The 19,113-nt window shown below is 44.5% G+C and overlaps 1 protein-coding gene across 1 annotated transcript in view; it reads left to right on the top strand.

The window, feature by feature from the left end:
• KCNAB1 (potassium voltage-gated channel subfamily A member regulatory beta subunit 1) overlaps positions 1 to 19,113 on the top strand; it is a 364,296-nt gene that overhangs the window by 275,952 nt on the left and 69,231 nt on the right. Inside the window, exons 3-7 of the mRNA XM_008706834.2 lie at positions 2,820 to 2,857; positions 7,204 to 7,283; positions 9,554 to 9,598; positions 13,091 to 13,135; positions 14,908 to 14,951. Of these exons, the coding sequence (XP_008705056.1) occupies positions 2,820 to 2,857; positions 7,204 to 7,283; positions 9,554 to 9,598; positions 13,091 to 13,135; positions 14,908 to 14,951 (252 nt within the window). The remainder of the gene's footprint in view (positions 1 to 2,819; positions 2,858 to 7,203; positions 7,284 to 9,553; positions 9,599 to 13,090; positions 13,136 to 14,907; positions 14,952 to 19,113) is intronic.

Genomic DNA, 19,113 nt, shown 5'->3' with positions numbered 1-19,113 from the left:
TACAGAAGAATAGCTAATTCGTGGTACTAATTACTTGTCCATTTCAGCTTTTTAGCCCAAAGCGATTCCTAACGAGTGATGAAATTAATGGACTTAGGTATAGTGCCCCTACAAAATGCTGCCACCTCGGATCCGTTGCTTGACAAATCTCACATCGACCCCATCAACCCTACCCTCTGTGAAAGTCTAGTCTGCAGTAACACTTATAATTTGGAACAGTGCGCTCTACATCCAATGGTCTGAGAACTTTCTCATCACAAAGTAAGCCATTCCCTGATGTATTGCCTTTCAGGGACTCCTTGTCTAAACGTTCTTTGACCCCTCCAAAATTCTCCCCACATCACAAAGAAATATAGCTAATGGGCTGCTATTATTTATATCCGTGTTCTCATTTGCTGCAACAAGAAAGTGCCACCAGTAATTTAACTTATCCTGAAAGTTCTCAACCATATTTTTAACACGCTGAGCTACAGTGTTCCTGGTTACGCGAACGTTTGCAAATGCTTGTGTATGCTCTGGGCACATAATTTCTGCTGCATTCGAAAGAGACTCTTATAAAAAGCATTGTCTGTAAAAAGGTTTTGATGCCCAGGCAATTTTTTTCTTTAATAGAGAACTACATTTCACGGGAGATCACTTATTTTATTCTCATTCAAAAACAGACACTACCATTTTTTCAGTCCATTAAGTTTTTCAACACCCATCTTTTCCATACACCAGTCATGGCTGGTTTTTTATGGTGCCTTAAGTTGTCATTTTTCTGTGCACACATTCTTGGTGTAGTCTTCCCATCCAACCCCCCACACCCCCTAAAAAGTGCCTTCCTATTTCTTCTTCCTCTTTTTTTTTTTTTGATACTCATCTCTTTTTTTAGGAGATTCATACAAGTTCACCTTTTTCTAAACTTTACAGTAAGAAAAACAGCAGTAACTGACAACTGCTATTTGATTCCTGTGTTGGATCCCAAGGAAGGTGCGCAGGCTTTCACTAACTAGGGAGGGCGTAACCCTTACCCAGGGGGTGCTGCCCCTCTGATTCAGGCCATGTCTGCCTTGTGGGGGACACCAGCCTTCTGTGGTTAAGAGAAGCTGGAAATCAGACATTTTAAAGAAAAATTTCCTAATTATTTAAATAATGGTAACTAAGTCAAAATTTATTAAAATGCCGAGAGGGTCAACATTGTTCTAGCCAAGCGACACAAGTCTGCAAGCGTGGGCTGCCCGTCTGTAACCTCTGGGGATGTCGAGTGGAACAGTGAAATAATTTGTATCCTACTTTTGTTATAGTCCCTGAAAACTAAGAAGGGAAAAGGTACCATTACATCAGCTTGTTTCTAGGGAGTATGGGATCCAAATGCCATAATGAATTTGGAAATATTCTAACGAGGCAGTGAGATGCGGTAAAAATGATATCCTTCTTGAAGCCGGGCCTGTTAGGGGAATCCTGGGTATTTCACTTATTAGGCTGGTTGACGTTAGATTCCTCATCTGGAAGGGGGGATAATACGGTTGCCTTGTAAGTTTGCTAAGATGAATAGAGATAAAAGTATACATGGTTCTCAGCATACTGTCAGCATTTGAAAGGTGTTCTGTAAAGGGTAACTATGACGGTTAGGAAATGCAAAACATACAACTCCAAACACATTTCTTTGTAGGCGCCACAAGCATCGATTGTGCCCTGGCTCTAGCTCCTGCACCCCCCCGCCCCCGCATCCCGTCTCCTCACTCTCTCAGAGGCCCAGCACAGCCTGTCAGCACACGCTGATGTTTGCCACCCTCTTACCTCGCCTGGGCTCCTGTCTATACCTGGAATGCCTGTTCCTTCCCTCGTCCTTCACTTACCTCCTTTGCAACTCAGCCAGAGTGTCACCTCTCCGCAGAAGTCTTTCTGGAAGGCCATGTCCCTCCAGTCTGGGCAGAGACTCCCTCCCTTACTACCTTGTGTTTGCCTCGGTCTGGCTTTGTAGTATCGTAAACTGTGAGCTCCTGGGACAGAGGAACTACTAGGTCCATCACCTCACTGTCCCTGGCACCTGGGTGGATGTCTTTGCCAGGTGTGTAATTTGGGCTTAAAAAAAAAATGATCAATTTGGGAATGAATGATTGTGATAACTTAGACTGGCCTGGTAAGAGCCAGTGTCTGCCTCCCCCTTGCGTTACAAATGCAGATCTTTGGCTTCTGGTTATGCCTCTCCCCTGCCTTCCCAACCCTCACTCTAGCTCTTGCCTTCATCTCCAAACCAATGGAGATTTCCATTCTGGAGTAGCAGGTTGTAACAGAGAATGTGCTTACGTGTCACCTCCTGAGGCTTGAAAGTGGGGACTGGAAGGACATCTGAGAGGATTCCTTTGGAAAGGTCACAGGGAATACAAAACAGTCCCTTGCTGGAGATACAGAAGGGAAGAGCCATAGCACAAGGTCTCACCTTCATGTTCAGAAATGGTGGCTCTGTGTACCTTTTCTCTTTTACCTTCAAAACTGGTGGCTTCACCAAAATGCATATGTAGCCAAAACGGGGTTGGTAGACCTGCACTCTTGCACACTATCCTTCGTGGTCCCACGTCAGAAGAAAAAGCAGTTTGTAAGACAGGGCTGCCATTAGCAAATATGAGGCCTTTGAGTGAAGAGGGACGCAGACCCCTGCCGGAGGAAGGGAGGAAGGCTGGATGTCATCCAGACACCCCATGTGCCCCTTATCTGGATACCTTTGTGAAAAACCTATTGAAGTAGCCCTGTAATAAGAAAAAGTGCTTCCTCTCTTTATACGTAGTATTAGAAAAATGATTATAAATAATGTGCAAATATTTATTCTTTTCTAGGAACATGGGTGACATTTGGAGGTCAAATTTCAGATGAGGTAAGTCACTTTTGGCTTCCATTTTGGTGATCAAAGAAAATGTAAAGCTATGCAGTGGAAGTATTCTTCTTGGGGTCCTGGCATGTTATAAGGATAGATCATGGAAAAATGGTTAAGATTGAATCAAAGATTATTTTCAGTTCTATTCCGCTTCCTCTATTTTTCACATTTAGACTATTAATAGCCCTTGAGGTTGTCAATCTGTTATATGTGCAGCTGTCATTACTAGGGAACAAACCAATTACTGTTGAGTTGCTTTATGGAAAGATTTCATTGCTGGGGTGTGTGTGTGTGTGTGTGTGTGTGTGTGTGTGTGTGTGTGTGTGTTCTGGCTCCACCTAGAGTGACCAACTGGTCCTGGTTTGCAGGGACTTTTCATTTCTAGCATGGGATCTCTCAGTCCCGCTGGTCACCTCGGCTTGGGCAAGTTGATCCGACCTCTCTGAGCCTCCGTTCCTCTGATGTGAAATGGGATGATAAAGTTTACCTTGGAGGTCTGTTGACAGGGAGATGTGTGAGATGTTTATACAACCCTTTGGTAGGTAGCAGATACCCAATAATGGCAGCTATAATAGTTTATTTACCATAAAATGCCTCTAAATCTTTGTTTATTCATTCAGAACAGTGCTTGCCGATTGGATATTCTTATCATTGCCTTTAAGGAATATCTTCATGGCATAAGTGAGTCACAAAGGCATTGAGCAGCAGTAACCTCCCCAGAACAATGTCCTCGAGTCCCTCCGGTCCTTTTTTGCCTACCTGCAACACTGAGGAGTCTGGGATAGTATGCCTGAGTGGATACACTCAGTGGGATCCAGCCCACTCCGCCACTAGATCTACTAACATTTCCTAACAGTTGCCACATCAGTAAAGCACGGGGGATGACCCCTACTTAGCAGGATAATGATTAAGATTAATGACATGATGCCTGTGAAGTGCTCAGCCCAGTGCCTAGCCCAGAACGAGCCCTTCATAAAGGTGTTCTTACTATCATTCTTACGGAGAAGCTTGGGGGAACAGACGGTCTTTTCCACTGCTCCCAAGGTCACCAGTGTTATTTAAAGGATCCTGGGGATAGGAGTCTTATCCGCACATTTTCCTCTGTCTGAATGCCTGTTCCCAGTGTTGGCCTAGATCACCCCAGAGAGTTTGTCGCATGGGGTATTCCTTGGAAAGTAGCCTGCGCTGGAGATTAGCTTACAGAACAGTTATTAGGAAGTCGGGCCGTGGTGCAGTCTCAACAGTGATTGTGGCTGACCCCATGGGGAGCTCCAAAGCTGAGATAGCCCTGTAGAGTTGTCCCAGGTTGGGGCAAAAGGACTGAGTACTTGTATCTTTGTATGACCAGTCATTGGAGAGAGGCTGCCCTGGGAAGTGGGTCTCACCTTGGGCGAGGCCACTGTCTTTAGCCACGTGCAATTTCCCAGCAACTACGGGAATAAGTCCTCCAGTTCTGAAGGAGGATCTGGGGGGAGGGGGAGTGTCATCACAGGGTTCATTGTAGGGCCCTCTGACAGGCATCAGGTAGGATGTGTGGAGGAGGCACAGAGACGAGTCCACAAATATCAAAACCATGGCCACGGTCTTAAGGCAGATACAAAGCAGGTGACCGAGAGGGAGATCTAAAATTAATAATCCACTGTATCCAGCAAGTGCATAACCTTCTATTGCCTGTTATGATAGCTGGAGGAGAAGAAGACAAAAATACCTTCGCTTTAGGAGCAGAGGGGCCAGCTGTTAAGGGCACCATCTCCCCTTTCATGTGTGCTCTCCTCTTTACAGTATGTGCTCTCTGCTGCAACGAGCCCAGCTTGCCCAGGTCAGAGTGTGCAAGGCTGGCCTCTGAAATACATCATTTCAAACTTACAATTCTAAAAACTGCACAATAAAGCTGTCGTGAATGGCCGCAGACGATTTCACCTGAGATGCAGACCAGACAAATAGCTACTGTCCTTCCAAAGAGCAGCTGTGACTTTCCCCCCTGGTCTCTGCAGAGAGAATGCCAGCAAAGAGGAGGCAGGGAGGCACAGTCCCCCCAGCAGCTGAATCGCCTGAGCTCAGCCATTTCCATGAGGGAAGAATGCAGGCCAGTAGCAAAGAACTCACCCTCCCAGTTTTTCTGCCTTCTCTCTGCTTGAGATGCACTCAGCACAAAGCAGGTACAAACTGTGAATCCCAGGATGACCACACCGTGATGTGCTGACTGATGAACCACCGGTGCTGTCTCAGGAGGTGGTGATGTCCCCACGACTGGCAGAATTCAACCACGTATCAAATAGGCCCTTGACAGGGTTATTATCAAAAGGACCCAAATACCAAATAGGTAACTCTGTGAGGTGCCCCCCAAAGATGATTTGGCTTCATCCTAAAACCAAGATAGATGTGACTCATGGGATGAATATTTTTAACTACGAAAAGCATATATGTATCACTATTTTCTAGCACTTAATTTTCAGAGTTTTTTTTACATTTTCTTACCTATAAGATAGTTAGGGTTTCTTGAATTGCACGTAACAATAAACTCAAGTCAAACTGGCTTAACCAGTACGGGAAAAGTTACCTTAATTTTCCAACTAGAAGTGCAGACCTACAGCAGCTTCAGGGTGGACTCCATCCGTGGCCCCACTCCATTTCCCAGGGGTTCCCGTGGCCCTGTGCTCCTTCGTACAGCAACCTCGTCCTCAGGTAGGAGGCTAGCTGCAGGAATTCTAAGCCTCACTCAGAGCGTTGCTTCCAGAAACTCTGTAAGAAGAACAAGGAAAGATGTTCCCAGAGGCCTCCATAAGCCTGTCCTTGCATCTCATTGCCCAAAGGTGTCACATGACCTTCCCTAAATTACTCACTCTTCCACATGACAGCCGGGGTGGGGAAGGGGCACTCCGCTTCCACGGAGGCCTGTGCACTTGGAGGACCTGAACGGAATCGTCCTCAGTTTGCAGATGAAAAGCTAAAATACTGAGAGGTCAAATGACCTCCCCATTTATTCAGTAAGCAGTACACTCAAGGCCAGAAAACGGTCTTCTTAGGTCAGCAATTTCACTATTCCACGTTCAGGTTGTTAAATTTTATGGTTGGGAAACATTTCAGCCATCCCATAGTCCAACTCTCCATCCAGGATTCTCCATCTTATCTTAAAATTTGTCTCTGGATAGTTTAATGCATGTTTCCCAATAAGGACCCACTAGTATGTGATGTGACATAACATAAGGGAAATATACGGTGCCGGCACCGTAATTTCCTAAATGCAGGGCAGTCATGATGGGAAAAACGATACTTGTCTTAACTTTTAATTTCTACTTAGGATAAATGTTATAACGGTCACAAATTAAAAGCAGTAATCGCATTTTTACTGTTATTATTCTAAAGATTGGCATGGACTCCCTTTTGCTAGCCTAATAATTTTCTTGATACGTCACTTTTAAAACAACAGGGAAAGAGTTTATCTTGGAAATGCTGATGAAGCAACCTCAGCCCGCAATCAAAAACGTAATGGAAAAATCCATTTTAATTATGTGTGAGGTGTGTTATTTTTCAGTTGACCAGTAGGTCTATCAGCAAAATGAAAAAATGCCCTCTCCCCTGTGGTTTAGGGCTGTCGTGCTACAGCTGTCCCTCAAGCTGTTGTTTCTGGCGATGCTGGTGCTCGTGGCACTCCTGCACACGTGCCCCTCGCGTCCAGCACACCAAGGAAGGAGCAAGGAGCATGAGATGTATTTGCAGACTGACTGGTGGGGAGGGGGATCCCCGGTGAGCCAGCGTGCTCGCTCACTCCCTCCTCTGGTGGCTCTGTGACGGCGCTGGGGATTTGCTGGGCTACGGGTGGCATGAGTTTTACAGCAGTGAGGGCTCTGTCTAACCAGCACAGTCCACTAAGCCTCCAGGGAGAAGGGCACAGGCTTTTAGGTCAGGAGCCACCCAGCTGCCAAAACCTATTGGCTTGGGGAAAGGAGAATGGAAATGGAGTCACCAGCGGTACAACTGACCCTCTTTGTCAGAGAGATTATGATGCCACAGAGAGTGTTGTCAAACCAGATCTTCCAAGCAGAGCGAGACCCACAAATCTATCCACCTCACTTCACCAAGCCCCTGAGGGCTGACGTACCCCAGCGCTGAAGGAAATCCCTTAGGGCCTGGTCTATGTCTGAGGGAAAGGATACTTTTCCCCTCTATGCCGGGGTTGCATCTTCTTCTTTTTCTTTCTTTCGTTCTGTAATACAACTGATAAAAACATGGAGTGGCTACAGTGAGATTTCAGTGTTCTTAAAGACCAGCAGAGGATTACAAAGTTGCTTCCTGGGCTGCGAAACCCTTGGGCTTTTCTGAGCGACCTCCACATCCTCTTGCAGGTTGCTGAACGGCTGATGACGATTGCCTACGAAAGTGGAGTGAATCTCTTCGATACTGCTGAAGTCTATGCCGCTGGAAAGTAAGTCCGTGCCTGTCTGTGTCCTGCACGTGGCACGTGTGGTACCAGAGTCCGCCCGGACCCTTGCTGACATGCTGGTGAGAAGGCTCTGTCCTTCCCACACACCCTCGTGGCACCGCTTCCCTCCCTTTCTCTAGCCCCATCCCCAGAGTCAGGAGTACTGACTGCCTCTGGCCCCTCTGCCCACCCAAACCTTCCCGCCCCTGGTCCCTGTGTGAAGAATGGACTGAAAACATCAGCACGGGGCTCCCTGGGGGGCAGAGGTGGCTGGGACCAGAGCGGTGGCAGGGGAGATCCAGAAATGGTAGTTGGCTATATGAATGAAGAAGTACGGGAGCCGATTCCAGCGTGGTGGTGCCGAGGCTCGTGCTGTCATTTCAGAACCTCGGCTCATAGTTCCTCTCCACCGCTCCCCGGCGAAAACTGGGGCGTCCTCTCTGCAGGGAACCTAGGACTGCTTTTCCTGTTGGCAGCCCATCCCTCCACCTTGCTTGACAAGGAGAGCAGAGATTAAAAGGGGTCCTCAGAGATGCCAAGAGATTTAGTTTGTTTTATAGGAGGGCATTTCAGACCCCATTCTGAGGACAGAGAGGACTGTAAGAGGGCCTCCCACTTTTGCTAGAGAGGTCACACCAGCTACAGCCTTGCCATGGACCCCAGAGCAGGTTGGGGGCTCTGAGACAGGACTCATGGCTCGGTCAGACCATGTGGGGAAGGTGTCCCAGGGTGGGGGTGAGGGCTCAAGGTCCTTGCCCTCCACGTGCCGGCACAACAGGCACATTTCGGAACAAAACTGGAGCCTCGGCCCCCTGCTGTCCACACGGACAGACTCACTGACAGAGCCCCCAGAACGGAAAGAAACTAAGTAGCTGGCAGCTCCTTGAGCAGCTCTGCAATTCTCTAACAGGACTGTGGCGCCTAATCACCGCCAAACCTGACACCTCCTGGGTGAGAATCACACTCAAACTGCTGGACTTGCAGAACCCCGTTCATGGTGGCCTGGTCTCGGTGCACTTTCTTCACCTGGGTTTCCTCCTTCTCAAGGGCAGGTCTCTGTTTAAGGACCAGCGGGGAGGTTCAGAGCCCACGTTTCTGATGTTTTCTGCTGAGTCCAAGGAGAGGAAATAAAAATTGATAAGGCCTTGCTCCTTCCACATCAGCGCCTTTCTTGGTTCTCTTCTGTTGAATCCTGCTCAGGGGGTCTGCGTTCCTACTACGAAGGACAGTCGGTCCTGGCTACTTACTGACTGTCAGCGTGCAGCTGAGCTAGGTTCCCGCTGTGGAAGGCAAGGTTGCAAAAGGCGACATCAGAGCCAGAGGGGGCTGGGCAGAGAAGGCTGGAGTGACATCCCTTGCGGCTCTGGTCTGGGGCATGCTCCGTAGCTGCCCCGCGGCATGGTCTCTTGCCAGGCTGGACACTGCAACAAAGACAGAACTTTCAGCCAAGGCAGACAATGGTTAGTGACTACTCCCCCTCTCCACTGATGTCCCCACTCACAAAGCTCCGAGAGCCCAGCTGCTTCTCACAACATCGGTCTGACTGGGAGGGACCTACCAGAAAGTTTTAGTCTCCTTAACCTTGGCCCCCAGCTCAAGTAGGTGGAGGGGAGAAGACAGCCGAGGTGTCTTCAGTATACCTTTCCATGACCCACCCTTAGGGGCAGGGACGACACTTCTCTACGTCTCCTTATGCCTTGCTGCTATGGCAACACTTGTCACCAGGACCCAGGACCTTCTCTATGTGGGCCACTGCACCCGCAGCCCTAGCCTTTAGGACATCTAAACCCCCACCCGGTTTGTTTTGTTGGATTTTTTTTTTTTTCATCCTGCAAGATCACCCAGGAGTCATTATTTTCTGTCTAAACAGTGCAAGGTCTCATGGTCTTCCCTGGTCACAATCGAAGACCACAGTAACCGGAAGGGAAACCTTGACTCCCATTGGACTCCGCCAAGCAGGATATTTATACACGGGATCAGTGGTTCAAAAACACCAAACTGCCAAGTGACTCTGTTGTTTCTTAGTATCAGGACCACAGGCAGTCTCCTGCCAGCGTGTCAGGATTTGGCAGGTGCTTCTGAAATGCTCCAGGAGCAGGATTCTGCAGGCACAAGCAGAAACAGCGGAAAGTGTGCTACTAGCCGAGAGCGGCTTCTATTTTCGGGACATGTAGGCACTGAGAGTTCAAACAAGGAATGGCTCTCATGGTTTTGGATTGACTCTTGCGTTTCCAGGACACTGTATGCTAAGCCACTCTCTGTTTCCCTTCCAGGGCTGAAGTGATTCTGGGAAGCATCATCAAGAAGAAAGGCTGGAGGTAACGCATTCACCAGAATCGTGTACTTGCCTTTAAAAAGACGGTTATTATTTTGTACCAGAGAAGGGAAAATGAAATTGCATGACAGCTGAACAAAAGGCTGTCAAAAAAAAGTCAATTCTTGGGAAAGAGATGATTTATAGTGATGTGAAAATAAATACCAACAAGTTCATTACTTGTGCTTCGAAAAGTATTGGCGAGTCATTGATCGTAATGAATTACCATGGGGTTGAGCAGAGAAGGAGGGCGTCTTCATGAGATAGTCGTGCATAAAAGAAAGTGGGATCTTCATGGTTTCTCACTGCCATTTGTGGTAATTTGGTGAAGGAAGGCAGCTGATAGGATGCAGACTATCTATACACACGTACGTATGTTCACTGTTCATTTTACTGACAACTCCGGATGCAAAGAAATGATGGAGAAAGAAGTCTTGTGATAAATGCCCCAAAGCTCTCTTCTCTGGACACAATTAGCCAGCACCTCTGCTGTGTGCAGGGAGCCCTGTTAGCTGGGCATTCAGGAAAGCGCTTCCTCTGCTGTCCTTGAGAGGGGTCACATCCCATTCCATCATGGACTGTAGCCAATGCCAGTGGTAAAGAGGAATGCCTCGCCTGTGGGGGGTGGGGAGGCAGTCCCCCTCCGTTTCACTGCGCATGTCAACCACAGCAGCCCCTTCTTCCCCAGCATGAGTAGAGAATCAGGCCAAGGCCACGGGACAAGTTTGGGGTCCTCGTCTTCTCTGGTAGAAGATCAGCTGTTGGCCAGATAAACAAGAGCTCTGTAGTATTAGTGGAAATGAAAACCCAGAAATTTATGGAGAGATGAACAAAGTTTGGTGACCCACTTTCTCCCTCTCCCTGCTCTTCCTCCCCTACTCCAGGATTGTGAGGGTATTTAGAGAAAACTATATTCAACCTTAAGTATGGAAAAATATTCACATCCCCACCCAGTCCTCAACCGTGGCAGAGTTCTGTCCCCACTTGGAAGGCTGGCCCGTCCATCAGTCCATCACCGCCTGAACGGGGACGGCGCCACTCTCTTAGGGCTCTGGAACCAGGTGCTGCAGACTGCGCGGCTTCAGACAGTAGAAATGTGTTCTCTCACGGTTTGGGAAGCCAGAAGTATAAAATCAAGGTTTGGGCCAAGCCATGCTCTTTCTGAAACTCAGAGTAGAATCCTTCCTTGCCTCTTCCTAGCTTTTGGCTTTTGCTGGCAGTCATGGGCATTCCTCGGCCTGCGGCTGCACTCAGCCTCTGCCATCAGATGGCCTTCTCCCCTCGTGCGTGTCTGTGTGTCTCTGGTCGTACTGGATTGAGGACTCACCCTGCTCCAGTATGACCTCGATTTAATTAGTTACATCTGTAATGACCCCATTTCCAAATAAGCTCACGTTACGAGGTATCGGGGGTTAGGACTTGAACATGTCTTTTTAGGGGACACAATTCAGCCCATAACAGAGGCCCTGCAGGTGAGTCCAGTCACAGCCCCGAGAACTGTGCGGTGAGGTGCGGGCTGACAGAGGACACCTGAGGAAGGGGGCATCCACGCAGGAGCTCTTCCCCTTATCACCCAGAGAACCTCTAACCATCACTCTGTGTTTGCAGAGCCTATTATACACATACAAGAAACCAGATTACCACGCATCTTTTACAAACTGCCTTTCAGTCTTGCGGATAAAAACCCAAGCTGTCACCATGCTATGGAATATTGATATCAGTACACAGCTGCCCCCACAAGACCTGTGGAGAGATAGACCATAGCGTGGCGTCTCTAGAAGCAATTCTAACTAGCATACTTGGCTTCCAGGCCCAGGACCGCCCCTTGCCTGCTGTTCTTTCCAGGGCAGATTACTTCCCTTGTCTGAGTCTCCATTTCCCCATAACTCTTCATGAAGGGTCGTGCTGATAGAGTGAGACAAGGTGTGCAGAAGTATTTTGAAAGCTGTGCTGTATCAGCGTCGAATACTCAGATTATCATCTCCACCCATTCAGAAGAATTGCTGGAAATGGCTCCACCATGGTCATTGATACTTGGCCAGGTCGCTGGCTACTCCTGCTGTTTGAACGTGCACACCCACGGAGCCCAGACATTTCCCAGAAAGCCTAACTCTGAAAAACAACAAGTCTACGATCGTGTTTGGTGAGGGTGTGCCGTTCTGGCAGCCCAGCCGCTCTGAATAACCGAGAGGCCTGCATTCATTTTTTATGATATTCTCTCCGGCCTCTTGTCGAGGCTGTGAAAATGTTTGCTAAAGGAGACCTGGCTCCCCTGTGGCAGATTGCTGTGACTCTAGGTATCAAGAGGTTGATGGGTACACCCGGCAAGTGCATCAGCCCTTGCGCAGTGTGCGGTCTCCAGACGCGTCCGTGTACAGCTTCTATCACAGTGATTCGAATTACTTTTCGGGGAATTAACTGCTGTGGGATGGGGTTGCTGACATTTTCTACAGATTTTTCTTGTTGCAGCTAAGCTGTCAGAATTGTCACCCTTGTTCCCCATTGGTTATCATTAATCTTGTGAGGCTCTTATATCTCGGGCCCTGAGGCATCGGCTCTCCGGCGGATGGAATTATAAATGCCTTATTTCAAATACTCCTGAAGTTTGGACTTAACCTTTGAATCTCAAAAGATTTTTTTTTCCTAGACCAGTTCAATTGAATTACATACCTGGAGAAACTAAATTATACTGAGATCTGCCTCCTGATTGTAAATTATGTGACTGTAGTTCTCAAGACACGTTCCCTACTCCACCTTCGAGATGATACGATTGCCACTTCCTGCCCTTGGGTGTGGTTTGGAGAAGGCAATATGTTTGCTGACAAGATTTCCACATTTCATTCCCTTAGGAGTAAAGTGGTTAAAACCTTGAGTTAGACATTTTGGGACTGTTTTCCTGAAATAACGTTTCCACTTAATAAAACACTCAAAGAAAATTTATTCCTATTGATTGACTCCTCTGCTTCATCATTCATGTCTCCATGCTGCCTGTGAACGTCACGGCTGGAAAGCGTAATAACTCAGAGCCACTGGGGCCCGTGGTCCTTGGCGGAGGGTGGACTGAGCCCCAGGAAAGCTCACACTCAATCAACAACGTCATGTCAGATGCTAGATAAGCATTAGCGGGTTCTACTAAAGCAGTTCATCCTTCAAATCCACTCACTCACCCTCTCGTTTACCATTCCTGCCCCTCCGAGCCCACCACTCCCCTCTTCACCACACCCCCCATCTTGCTGTTACAGCCTCGTCCAGCTGCCCCTCCAGGGACAGGTCATTCCCCTTCAACCTCTTTATCTAGGATCTGACTTCACATCCCCACTCACCAGCTTCCCCTTGTCCCAATATTTCAGTGCATGAATTAACAAATTTATCTCTTTACCAGTTGGTTTTTTTTTTTTAATGGGAAGTACAATAAATTCTTTCTGGTGCTATAATATGACTCAGTACAAAACCCCACAATTTATTTAACATTTCTCTCTGTTTGTCTAACATACAGGAGGTCCAGCCTGGTCATAACAACCAAACTCTACTGGGGTGGAAAGTAAGTTAAATACCTTTTCTTTTCCCTACTTGAAATAACTAGTAGTTCATGCTTTTATCCTTTTGGGCAACCATTTCACATCTAATGTACTAAAATTAATTGATTTGGGGAGAAAGATTCTCTTTTCTGCCTTGAAGGAAGTAGCAATTCTCCTAGGATTCAATTTTAGCAAGATGCCCCGAAGAAATTTAGCATAAAGCATTGGTCACTTGTTACTAAGTAATTCATGGAGAGTTTCAAATACCAACCTCATACTTAGAACCATTTCCAAAATAGAGTTCAAATTTTAGGAAAAGAAAACAAGCACATAGCATCACAGAAAAAAAGCTATTTGAATCTGCCAAAACTCAGAGACTTCCATGGAATGCAAAGATAAAAATATCTTGTCTGGCCCCACGTGTGAGTCTCTGATCATTTGTGCAGAAGGCGTTGAAAATGTTGATCAAAAGGACCGCCTTTTGGAGAATAACAGGAAGCTACCATATCACTCACTGGAAGGCAAAAGAAAGAGAGGGCCTCTGTCTGCTGTGGGATGCAAACAAGTTTCTCAGGACGAACTGGCCTCTGATAAGCCTCCTGGTGTTTGAACTGGTACGTACATGATTCAGCAGAATTTAGAAGTCCGGCTAGCTACTCCACATACGTTTTCATGGAAGTCACAAATATTTCCGTGGCGTCTTAACAAAAAACAAAACCAAGCACAAACACACAAAACCTTACTTACCTATCATTGAGAGGGAACAGTTAAAAACAAAATTGGAGACAGAGGACAGTTCCTTAAGAATCTTCTAATCAAAATGTGTATGTATATAAATATCCCCCCAACACACACACACCCGTACTTTATGGCAATTTTTGAGCCTGTTCGTGACGACTATGAAGACAGGAAGATGGAATTTAGATTTTATTCCTACTATCGCCTATATGAAATTGAAGCAACATGGTGTTGTGAGAAGCGTAGATTGGCTTTGTCTGTGCTCTGACTCGTGGTGCTGTCCCTCAGTGCTCTTGCGGTGGTACTTAAAGCCTTGCCTAGACTTTAGAAATAAACAGAAGAAGACAACCCACAAGAACCATTATGTAGCGGAGTCTGCGTACAATACGATCTAATGTTTTTATAAAAGATTCAAAATCACCAAGGCAAATGGGAAACGACTGTGTTTTAAAAAGAGGTTGCCACAGGTAGTGATGTCGAAGAAACATTTCATGAAGACTAAAACTCAAGAACCATATTTCTTTCTAACTGGCCAGAGCTTGAGGATGGTCTGGGAAAAGCCCTAGTTAAATGTTTGCCTTCTTAGGACGCTAGTGTAAGAAAGACTTGCATCACATTTTAACAGAAAGTAATTAATTGTTAAGTTTCCTTTGCAAGTCGAAAGGCACTTCCAAATTTGCCTCCTTTCTCAGAAAAGTGAATGTTATCAGCAGCTCACAACTTATGTCAAGGCTTTTTGGGGGGAGGGAGGGGGTTGGGGTTGGTAAAGAGCAGGTGGGAAGGTTGAGCCCTGTGTCACAGTGTACACGGACAGGCTGGGAGTGGCTGAGTTACTGTGTGGTGAGAGTCGTGGTTAATTCTCTACCGGGGGTCTCCAAAGGAAGGGGGCTCAGTGTGTCGCACCAGCCTTCTCTCCTCAACCTGTGGGATGGAATTTGCCAAGAACAGGGTATAAAATTAGCAATTCAATCTAGAATGATTATTCCTCTGTACTTTTGAAACAGCAATTAAAAAAGCACACCCCCACTCAAAGTCATTTGCTTCTTTTTCTTGTTAGAGCTGAAACGGAAAGAGGGTTGTCAAGAAAACACATTATTGAAGGTAGGTACAGCACTTCCATCTGATCTTCATGTGTGGGCTGTGATTCAAGAAAGGTATCGACCAAATAGGTTCAAAACCCACTGGGAGGGGGAAAATTCTCCATAAAGACAATCACAATCAACCACAATCTCGCTGGGTTTTAATGTAAGAGTGTGGTGATATAGAGAAGACAGTTGGGAACACAGTAGAAAAAGGACAAATGCTCTAAAACTCTTCTCATTTACAGCTGGGCTAACATTAATAAAACACTCCCCTGAGACGTTTTAAAAGAGCTTTAGTAAGATATAATTTACATACTATAAAAGTTTACCCATTTAAAGTGCGCAATGCATTGGTTCTGAGTATTACAACAGAGTTGTGAGATCATCACCATAAATTCAATTTTAAAACATTTTTCATCTTCCAAAAAGAAACCTAGTACCCACTAGCAGTCACTTCCCACCTTCTCCCTACCCTCTTCCACAGCCCCAGCCACCACTGATCTACTTTTGTCTCTATAAATTGGCCAATTCTGGATATTTCATATGAATGAGATCGTACAATATGTAGTTCTTTGTGACTGGCTTTTTTCACTTAGCATATGTTCATCCATGTTGTAACATGTATCAGTACTTCATTCCTTTTTACTGCCAAATAAAATTCCATTGTATGGATAGACCACATCTTGCCTGTTCGTTTATCAGTTGATGTACATTTGGGTTGTTTTCATTTTTTGACTTATAAATAATACTGCTCTGAATATCTGTGTACAAGCTCTTGTGTGGACATATGCTAAGACTATGGTAGTTTTATCTTAAGTGTTTATTTTTTTAAAATTCCAATACAATTAACATACAGTATTGTATTAGTTTCAGATGTACAGTATAGTGATTCAACACTTCCATGCATTACTCAGTGCTCATCCCAGGAGTGTACTCGTAATCCCCTTCACCTGTTTCACCCATCCCCCCACCCACCTCTCTTCTGGTAATCACCAGTTTGTTCTCTATATTTAAGAGTCTGTTTTTTGGTTTGTCTCTTTTTTATTTTGTTCATTTGTTTTGTTTCTTAAATTCCCCTTATGAGTAAAATCATAGGGTATTTGTCTTTCTCTAACTGGCTCATTTCACTTAACATTATACTCTCTAGATCCATCCATGTTGTTGCAAATGGTGAGATTTCATTCTTTTTTATAGCTGAGTAGTATTCCATTTGATATATCTATATGACTTCTTAATCCATTCATCTGGGAAGGAACACTTGGGCTGCTTCCATATGTGGCTTTTGTAAATAACGCTGCAATGCACAAAGGGGTGCATATTTTCTTTTTGAATTAGTGTTTCCGTATTCTTTGGGTGAATACCCAGGAGTGGAATTACTAGATCATATGATAAGTCTGTTTTTAACTTCTTGGAGAAACCTCTGTACTGTTTTCCACAGTGGCCGCACCAGTTTGTATTCCAACCAAGAGCACAAAAGGGTTCCTTTCTCTCTACATCCACACTAACACTTACTCCTTGCATTTTTTATTTTAGCCATGCTGACAGGTGTGAGGTGGTAGCTCATTGTGGTTTTAGTTCTCATTTCCCTGATGATGATGATGAGTGACGTTGGGCATCTTTTCATGTGTCTGTTGTCCATCTGCATATATTCTTTGGAAAATGTCTGTCCATGTCTTCTGCCCATTTTTTAATTGGATTGTTTCTCTTTTTTGGTGCTGAGTTGTAGACGTTCTTTATATATTTTGAATATTAACTCTTTATTGGATATATCATTTGCAAATATCTTTTCCCATTTAGTGGGTTGTCTTTTTGTTTTGTTAATGGTTTTCTCACTGTGCAAAAGCCTTTTATTTTGATGGAGTCCTAATAGTTTATTTTTGCTTTTGTTTCCTTTGTGAAAGGTAACATGTCTAGAAAATGTTTCACTAATGTCAAAGATTACTGCCTATGTTTTCTTCTAAGAATTTTATAGTTTCAAGTCTCACATTTAGGTCTTTAATCCATTTTGAGTTTATTTGTGTGAATGGTGTAAGAAAGTTCAGTCTCATTCCTTCTCGTGTAGATGTCCAGTTTCCCCAAAACCATTTGTTGAAGAGACTGTCTTTTTCCATTACATATTCTTGCCCTCTTTGTCATAGATTAATTGACCATATAATCGTGCGTATATTTCTGGGCTCTCCCTTTTGTTCTGTTGATCTCTGTGTCTGTTCCTGTGCCAGTACCATACCATTTTTATTACTACAGCTTTGTAGTGGATCTTGAAATCTGGGATTGTGATACCTCCAACTTTGTCCTTCTTTTTCAAGATTGCCTTGGCTATTAAGGATGTTTTGCTCCATACAAGTTCTAGGATTATCTGTTCTAGTTCTGTGAAAAAAGCTGTTGGTATTTTGATAGGAATTGCATTGAATCTATAGATGGCTTTGGGTAGTATGGACATTTTAACAAATTTTTTCTCCCAGTCAGTGAGCATGGACTATCTTTACATTTGTCTGTGTCATCTTCGGTTTCTTTCATCAGTGTTTTGTGGTTTTCAGAGTACAGGTCTTTCACTTCCTTAGTTAAATTGATTCCTAGATATTTTATTATTTTCAGTGCATGTGTAAATGGGATTGTTTTCTTAATTTCTCTTTCTGCTACTTCATCATTGTTGTATAGAAGTGCAACTGATTTCTGTATATTGATTTTGTATCCTGAAAATTTATTGAATTTATTTTTCAATTCTAGTAGTTTTTTGGTGGAGTCTTTAGGGTTTTCTTTTTTTTTTTTTTTTAAGATTTTATTTATTTATTCAACAGAGATAGAGACAGCCAGCGAGAGAGGGAACACAAACAGGGGGAGTGGGAGAGGAAGAAGCAGGCTCATAGCAGAAGAGCCTGATGTGGGGCTCGATCCCAGATCGCCAGGATCACGCCCTGAGCCGAAGGCAGACGCTCAACCGCTGTGCCACCCAGGCGCCCCTTTAGGGTTTTCTACATGTAGTATCATGTCATCTGCAAATAGTGACAGTTTTACTTCTTTCTCACCAATTCGGATGCCTTTTATTCCTTTTTCTTGTCTGAGTGTCGTAGCTGGGATTTCCAGTAGCATGTTAAATAAAAGTGGTAAGAACGAACATCCTTGTCTTGTCCCTGGGCTTAGGAGAAAAACTCTCAGTTTTTCACCATCGAGTAGGATGTTAGTTCTGGGTTTTTGATATATGGCCTTTATTATGTTGAGTTATGTTCTCTCTACACATATTTTGTTGAGAGTTTTTATCATGAATGGATGTTGTACTTTGTCAGATGTATTTTCTTCATCTATTGAAATGATCATATGGTTTTTATACTTTTTCTTGGTGATATGATATATCACATTGGTTGATTTGCAAATATTGAACTACCCTTGCATCCCAGGAATCAATCCTGCTTGATTGTGGTAAATGATTTTTTTTTAATGTATTGTTGGATTCAGTTTGCTAATATTTTCTTGAGGACTTTTACATCTGTGTTCATCAGAGATATTGGCCTGTCATTCTCTTTTTCAGTGGTATCTTTATCCGGTTTTGGTATCAGGGTAATGCTGGCCTCATAGAATGAATTTGGAAGTTCTTCTTCCTCTTCTGTTTTTTGGAAGAGTTTGAGAAGAATAGGTAGTAACTCTTCTTTAAATGTTTGGTAGAATTCGCTTATGAAACCATCTGGTCCTGTACTTTTTTTTTGTGGCGGGGGGTGGGGGGAAGTTTGTTGGTTACTGATTCAATTTCATTGCTAGTAATTGGTGTGTTCAAATTGTCTGTTTCCTCCTGATTCAGTTTTATGAGGTTATATGTTTCTAGGAATTTATCCATTTCATCTAGATTGTCCATTTTGTTGGCATATAATTTTTCAAGACTATGATAGTTCTTAAAAAATATTATATGCATTTTAAAAAATTGTAGAAAATTATCACTCAGTAACTGGTTCATGGAGCTATTGCTTTTGGGATGGTACTCAAAACTTTGTAGAGACTAGAAATAAACAGGAAATAGTTCAGTCTTCTAGAACCATTATATAGTAGAGTACTATACTTCATTGGGAGGATTATGAGAATTGTGAGGACTTTTTATGTATTTCTTATTTGTCTATATATAACAAAATTTTTATACCTGCACCTATTGCAATAAGGGAAAAATGTTAAATGGGGCTATACAGATCCGAGAT

The sequence above is a fragment of the Ursus maritimus genome, unplaced genomic scaffold (assembly GCF_017311325.1).
Source record: "Ursus maritimus isolate PB19 unplaced genomic scaffold, ASM1731132v1 scaffold_20, whole genome shotgun sequence".
NCBI lineage: Eukaryota > Metazoa > Chordata > Mammalia > Carnivora > Ursidae > Ursus > Ursus maritimus.
The sequence above is the reverse complement of the archived record's forward strand: the minus strand, read 5'-3'. Positions and strand labels throughout refer to the sequence as shown.